We start from the raw sequence: 7,682 nt of genomic DNA on the forward strand, positions 1-7,682 counted from the left end.
TTTTTTTTTCAAATGCAACAGTCACTTATTTACAGAGCGCCTGATCGTGTAGCAGCTGAGGAAGAATGTGACCAAAACAGAGCTAAAGGAGAGTAAACAGAAGGCTGGAAATGTGACTCAAGAGACTGATAATGATAGTTTCTAACTCTAAATGAACACAACACCTCAAATTAATTAGTTAATTATTGGTTTGTTTTAGTCGAGATAGAAGGAAAATACAAATCTGCTTGATTTTCCTGAACTGTAGAGCTTTGGTGAAGCACTGGGTGTTGTTTTCCGTGACAATAGTATTGGAAGCAGTAAGATGAGGTTGCAGCTTTAAATCCAGTCACTGCCCTCATGGTGACAGGAGTAGGTGCAAATTGATACAGCTGCTCCTGCGATTCAAGAGTGCAGGTTACACAGCAGGGAAACTCCATCCAGCTGAGAAGGTGATCAGTGCAAGTGAGACACAGACAGGCCTGGATTGTTTAGGGACAGGAAGCTACCCTAGGCTGCTGTGACAGGCTGCCACCTGCAGCTCTCAGGCCAGTGTCAACTAAGAGAGAAACCGAACAGAAGAAGACATTGTCCTTTGACACATGGCCTCTGGCACTCTCCCATTGTCTGTGCCAACGTCCTTTTTAAAACTCAACCAAGCACAATGAGCCGTTTGTCTTTGTCTGGATCAATCCTATTCTCTGCCCTCGCTGGTGCAGTAACTGCTGTGTGCTGATTTTTATTTACAGTGACAGGCTACACCCAAGAGGGGTGTACAATTTCCGATGTGCAATATAACCAGATTTTTGTGGTGTTTACTAAAAATATTCAAATTCTTTGAGCTATAAAACATTCGTAGACAGAGAAGATGGTACGAATGCTCTGAGGCTAAAACTGCACGGCGTGAACTTCATTAATCCGAAGGATTTCACTTCAGTCTTACATAAACACTCTCACAGCTCTCTTATAGCTAAGGGGCACTGGTCAAGTTGTGGTGCTATTATGTAACAAGGCTGTCACAGTGTGATACTGTGTGTAGTTCACTCTCTGCTTGTGTGAGTCAGTCTGCTGCTGCATAAACTCGTGCTGCACCATGAGAAACTTTTAAGATAAAGCGGCCCATTTTCCATGTTTTAAGCCTACTGCAAAATCTGTCATATGATTAATATCTGCAAAAAGAAGCTGAAACTGAGTTAAAGCATTACATGCTAAGATTTCATGGTGACTGCATACTGTAGGGACAACAACAGTGATATGTACCACATCCCCATCTTAGAAGATCTTCCCACAGAGCTTGTTTTGCTTACTAGAACAGCAGCAGACTACTGAGTGTGCACAGCCTGGCATATTTTAGGAAACTTAGAAATCACTCTTGTTTTAATTTGCAGGAGGTCAGTTAAAAATTAAACAAATCAAACAATGGTTAGGAAACCATTGTTCCCATATTTTCAGAGTTTAACGTCAAAGGTCAAACATTTCCTAATAAACTGAAGTTTAATGATGATGGACAGCAGCCGGAAATCTTTGCAAGCTATTAAAAAAACCGGCATATTAATGACTTGTTGTAAAGCTGTAAAAGTGCTGGTAAATCATTAATTAACTTTCAATTGAGCCTTATGCATCTTAGAAGGTGGAAAGACTAATTGTGTTTTATTACTATCCTTTCAACGACCATTGCCATAAACTGTGCCATTGTCACTGTTTTAACTGTCAACCAAAAATGACACATCCCCCTACAGGATCCCGCCCAGCTGAGGTCTGATTGGTCGTTTTCCGACGCCGTTGCTCTTCATTGGCTCATGCCGTGCCACTCAGCATCTCACCACTGCTGTGACTCTGTGCTGCTCAAAAAGAAATCATATTTTTTGTAGAGCGGATCAGCGGGTAGCAGCTCGTCTTTGGCCGGCGGGGTTGCTTATTTGCGGGGGTGTTTTTAGTTTGTCTTGGCTGCCAGGGGGTGCTTATGGATCTTTATTGCGTAAAGAAGAGGAAGTGAGTCAGTATTTGCTGCAGAATGGTATTACGAAAAAGACTAAAATGGTGCCTTTGCAGCAGGGGTATTAATTTTGCCGGTGCCTTGTAGCCGTAGTGCAAGTTAGCTTATGAACAGCAGAACGTTAGCCGACTAGCTAATGCTAGGCCTTTCGTTTCCTTTGGCTTGTCAGGACAGTTTATTGTTTTATCCCTCCCTCTTTAAAGCTGAGCTTTTGCTCTTTACTTTGCTGGCTGTGGTCCATTTTTCGTTGCTTCCCGCGGTTAAAAAAGACACCGGAATGAAGCGTGTGAACAGCTTTCAGAGGTAAGCGGAAAATCTGGAAAACGAAAAATGCTGTTTTGGTTGTGCCTGGATGAGATTGGAGAAAAAAACAGGGAGATTTCAACGCTACATACTTTTATAAAGCACTCAGTGTTTAGGTTCCTCTTCCTACTGGCCGTTAGCAAAGCGCTGTTTTAGACAAACGAAAGGAACTTTCACTTTAAATATCGAAACGTTTAAATTTTAACAAACTGGCGCTAAACTGATTTAAAATTAATAATTCAGTCTACGAGTGCTAATAAATTATTTTTCGAACATTGATTTTAAAAAAGTGCTTAATTTTCTGGCCTCGACTTACATCTTACACTTAATCTTAATTAAATATCTTAATCTTTTGGTTCGGAGACAGTAAAATAAGCTAATGGCAGATGTTGTTGTCAATTCTAGACTATTTAATATGATCACACTGAGCCACTGTTTATAATGTTTTGGTTTATTTTTTAAATAAAGTTTAAAACAAAATCATAATTTACTTGAAACTGTGTACAGACTTTTTTCAGTGCAGGAGAATAAGTGTGATTTAAGCAGTATTTGCATTTTTCAGTGTTAAGAAAAATATATTTCAAAGCATAAAATGTGAGAATATTGTTGTTCATCTGTCTGCTGGTATTTCTTTTTTTGTACTTGAAGGTAGGATAGCTCTAATGATAAGAATAAAGGCCAGGCACATGTATAAGCACATATACAACATGTAACCTATGTTAATTGTTTTGCACGGGTTGTGTAATATGTGATGTTAGAATGAATAAATAAATGTACATAAATATTCAAAAAATCAGTGTACGCATATTGTCTAGATAAAGTTCTTCTTTTGGATGCTTTTGTTTTTAGGGACATCCACAGCTCAAACTTTGTCTCCACCTGAGCTGTCCCTCTGATGTAATTAAATTCCTCTCTTAAAGCGCAGATACTGAAGGGTGGGTTTGTTGGTGAGGTGCCGTGGGGACTTTTAATGTTTTGTTCTGTTTGTTTTTGTGTGCGTTTCAGGTTCATGAACAGACGGGCCTCTGCAAACTGCCGCTACCAGCCTACCTGCTATGAGCATGCTGCAAACTTTTACACCCATGCAGTGAGTGGCTCCAAACTGTTTAGGCCTCCGTGTAATTTCACAGTTGCTCTTTAACTGTCTTAATAATTTATTTATTCTGTGATTTCTCCCTCATCCTTGCAGCTCCTCATCGTGCCGGCCTTCGTGGGGATGACGCTGCTGCACTGTCTGTCGGACAACCGCTGGGAGAGGATCACGGCCTGGGTGTACGGCATGGGCCTGTGTGCCCTCTTCCTCGTCTCCACCGTGTTTCATATCATCACCTGGAAGAAGAGTCACATGAGGTGAGGACTGAAGCATTAATAAGCACTCAGGCAGAAGATTCATGCCAGAAATACTCGTGGGTGTGTTTTTGTGTTAGTTTTGTTCCAGTGTTTCCAAAGTGGAGCGTTTAGTCTGCACAGGCTCTTTTATTTTTGGAAATTGCCCACATTCTCTGTGCCATTTCTCTGACTTCCTGTCCTCATCATCTGCTTCGTGCATCCATTTAAAAATAAATAAATAAATAAATCTGGTGCTATTTTAAGTGATGCAAAGCAGACGGACCCTTATGGCCCACTTCTAATCTGTGCTTGAGGTCATCTCATGGAATTTCAAGTATTACCTTGAATGACTGTTCTAATAAAAGCTTTCATACATACGATCAGTCTCCGGATATCGTCAGCTTTTTGGAAAAGACACATTTGGACAGTCCTTTGTTTTCTTGTTATTAAATAATTAAAATATGATGATGATATTTGGTGTGAGCTAAATGAATAAAATCATCATTCTTTGTTGCTTTGCTTTCACAAATACTTTGTTGCTTTTAGGTAGATATACGCTGCCATCTTTCCTCTCGTCCATCGGCCATTGTTCTGTCATTCTATCATTTTTGCTTTGGTTTTCACTGCGCAGGACATAATGCTACATATTCAGACGCCGCTGCGAATTACAACATTACTGTGTATCGAGTAATGCTTTTCTTTCGTTAGCGTGTTTGTGTTCTTCACGAGGTTTCGCACTTCATGCCAGGCTCTTTCTGTTTCATTATTTCTTTTGCTTTTTTAAAAATCATGTGAGTGGGTGTGGCGCTTCTCATACTTTGATACTGTGAAATGTTGACCTGTTATGGTGACTCGCATGTCCCATCTTCTTTTGTTTACCTTTAGCGTGTTAGCAAATTCACTTTGTTTGCATTTGCGTCACGCTGCAGACAAATGACCTGCGACCTCATTGTTATTTTTTTTTTGTGGTTCTTTGTCTGTCCTGCTCAGACAATAATTTCCATACACTTGCAAATTACTCACTGCTGGTATGGAAACACAATCTCACTTCCTGTTAGCCGGAAATGTTTCTGCCTATGTGGGCATGAAAATGATGGATGTTGAGGAAAAAGGCTTAAACCTGCGTGTCGTCTGTTTCAGGTCAGTGGAGCATTGCTTTCACATGTGTGACAGAGTGGTCATCTATTTCTTCATTGCTGCCTCCTACACACCTTGGTGAGTGTCAGACAGACAGCATGATATACTCCCCTGACCTGAGTCATACACGGAGATCTAACTTGACCTAATTTGGATTTTCATCTTTATTCAGGTTGAACCTGCGTGAACTGGGCCCCCTCGCAGCACACATGCGCTGGTTTGTGTGGCTCATGGCTGCTGCTGGAACCATTTATGTCTTCAACTACCATGAAAAGTGAGTTTATGTCACAGTGAGCTCGCCAAGTATTTTTCACTCTTCATTCTTTTTTACACTTTATTGAGAAAGCCAAGAAAGAAAAATCACAATAGCTAGAAATGTCTTTCTGTGTTAGTCTGAAGTAACCACAGTGCTTCGAAACTCTTCCCTGGATACAAAACACGTCTCAAAACTCTACACTCATGCCCGAAAATCCGTTTTCCTCATGATTTCACTTTGTCACATCCTCCAAACGCCGCCCGTGTCAGATCTGATCATCTCCCCGCCTTGCTTGTGTTTCACATTTCCTTTGCATCGCACAGACCTCGTAAACACACACTTTCCCCTTTTTTTTTGTCTCCACAGGTATAAACTCGTTGAGCTGGCCTTCTATTTGACGATGGGATTTTTTCCCGCATCTGTGGTGACATCAATGGTAATATATATTTGTATTGATACAAGCACAATCACATTCAGCTTAAGTCTTAAACCCTCACATCACGTCTTCATCTCAGCCGATAAACCGAACATGCGGCAGCTGCAGGGTGGAGCTGTTAGCAGTGTGTCTTACTTCCTCTTTAGAGTGTTTGACAAGAGTTCACAGAAAACAAACGATGCATTTAAAGTTTTCTTTGTGATTTAATGATTCATATAAAACGATTCAGAGCTGAAAAATAATTTTTGAATCCTGCTGTGGCGCCTCGTCTTTGTTTTAATCTCTGCTTCTACTGGTCTCAGTGGAAATAGCAGCCACACATCTCAGTAATCCTTTTCTGTGCATGCTGCATGTTTTATTGTTAATATTTTGCAGGATTTTGTGGTGCTTTGGTGGTTTGTGTGCACTTTCTGATATTTCATTATGTCCATTGGCTCCTGTTATGTCCTGCACACTTTACTTGGGTTAGCTGCTCAGGTGTAGCGAATCATTCTTGCAAAGTTATTTTCGACTTTGTCTTCCGTCTGTGAAAACGGCGCCGTCCACGATGCGCTTACAAAAATCTCATTTTGAGGGTTCAGCTGCTACAAACCAGCTGCCCGATTCTTCCTACCGACCTGCTCACTGGCCAGGTTGTAACGATTCAACCAATCAGTGCACAGTCAGGAATGTGTTTTAAACAGTAATGTTTAATGAATATGTTACATGTATCCATTTTTGTGTGTTTTTGCAGAGCAACACAGACGGTCTTCAGGAGCTGGCCTGTGGAGGACTCATCTACTGCCTCGGTGTCTTCTTCTTCAAGAGCGATGGCGTCATCCCATTCGCCCACGCCATCTGGCACATGTTCGTGGCGCTGGCGGCGGCAGTGCACTACTACGCCATCTGGAAGTACCTCTACAACGCTCCCAGCTCAGACACCCTCCTCGACTCGTGACCGCGACCCCAGACAGGGCGCTTCCCGTCCCGTCACCCTCGTGCTCTCGCGCCGAGCGCGGGGCGACTCCCTCGACTGCCCGCTGAAGCTGCAACGACAGCCGTAAGGTTTACGAAAACAATGACCGTGAATTGTTTACTGTTTTCTAACAAGGAAAACAGATTTTTAAGCCAATGAAGAAAAGCTACTTTATAGCAGTTTTGTAAAAATAAAAACAAATCCTTTGACAGTCAGGAAGGGAATTTTGAACTTTTACACTTGCTGTTGACCTTGGCACATTCATAAATATTTGAAAGAGTATTTGAGAAATTTGATAGCCGTCTTTTGTATCACTTGAAGTCAGTCACATTCCACTTTGGGGGTTATTTGAGTGTCAAAACTTGGAGATTGATCAGTTTCAGTGTTTTGAACATGAGGGAGGATATCGAATGAGGTGCTAAATATCCACTCTGATCAGTAGCTCTTATATGATGTTATATCAGACGTTAGTGTTAATGTAGGAGCTGAATTTAACTTTTATTTAACAGAAGCCAAAGGTCTGTAATGTTGTCTAAACTGAAGCATTTCTTCAAATGGAAAACTGATTTAAACTTGATCAAACAAGAAGCAAAGTAGTGATCTAACCACACGTTCAATGCCAAACAAGCCGACATTGAAAACTCTTCTCAGTAGTTACACATGTACAGTGTGTAGAGCCGCTCGGTGCTTCAGTGTATTCTGCTGGCAACGTTTTGTGAACACATGGAGTTGTTTTTGTTTTTTTGCTTTCTGTAAAGTTACAGTGATGTTTTAAATCCATCTGATTCACATTTGCACTTTTTTGGTCTAATGCACAGCGCTTTGTTTCTGTGACCAGATGCAGTTTTCAGAGAACCACTGTTTCTTTTCTAAGTAGTTGGCGCCCCCTGCTGGTGGGCAGGCGTAATGAAAGCGACTCATGCTATTTCAGTTTGACTCGGGCAAGGTGGGATTTTTGGTAATGAGCCAAACCATGAGAGAAAAATCAGGTGAGGTGGATAAAGGAGACAGAATTATTTTTTTCCACTTTCTCTGTAATGTGAACAGTGTTTGTATGCACGACCTTTGTACTGTGGTCCAGTATTACATTTGTTTCCACTGACTGCTCAGGTTTGAGCAGCGTTCCCCGTCTGCAGTCTTTGGAAGGGTCTGATCAGTGGGGAAATCCTCGTGTTCCTGTCTTTGTCTCATGCTGCTGGTTTTGTAAATTAGCTTCACGGCTCCTGATTTGTACAGTTATACTCCTGTTGCTTTCCTCTTAGTGATGTCTGGAGCTGAATGATTTTTTTTT

General features: G+C 41.4%; 1 protein-coding gene across 2 annotated transcripts in view; it reads left to right on the top strand.

Annotated features, from left to right (window-relative positions):
- mmd (monocyte to macrophage differentiation-associated) overlaps nucleotides 1-7,676 on the top strand; it is a 14,260-nt gene extending 6,584 nt beyond the window's left edge. The window contains exons 1-7 of one of the 2 annotated variants that reach the window (XM_005739940.1): nucleotides 1,815-2,278; nucleotides 3,284-3,365; nucleotides 3,468-3,628; nucleotides 4,748-4,822; nucleotides 4,917-5,018; nucleotides 5,367-5,436; nucleotides 6,170-7,676. In XM_005739940.1, coding sequence (XP_005739997.1) covers nucleotides 2,112-2,278; nucleotides 3,284-3,365; nucleotides 3,468-3,628; nucleotides 4,748-4,822; nucleotides 4,917-5,018; nucleotides 5,367-5,436; nucleotides 6,170-6,373 — 861 coding nt within the window. In that variant the 5' untranslated portion in view covers nucleotides 1,815-2,111 and the 3' untranslated portion in view covers nucleotides 6,374-7,676. Of the gene's footprint in view, nucleotides 1-1,814; nucleotides 2,279-3,283; nucleotides 3,366-3,467; nucleotides 3,629-4,747; nucleotides 4,823-4,916; nucleotides 5,019-5,366; nucleotides 5,437-6,169 lie in introns of those variants that run through there. The other variant, XM_005739941.2, reaches the window with a different exon arrangement.
- The last annotated feature ends 6 nt before the right edge of the window (nucleotides 7,677-7,682 follow it).

This window comes from Pundamilia nyererei, unplaced genomic scaffold (assembly GCF_000239375.1).
Source record: "Pundamilia nyererei isolate P.nyererei 1_Seehausen unplaced genomic scaffold, PunNye1.0 scaffold00095, whole genome shotgun sequence".
NCBI classification, from domain to species: Eukaryota; Metazoa; Chordata; class Actinopteri; order Cichliformes; family Cichlidae; genus Pundamilia; species Pundamilia nyererei.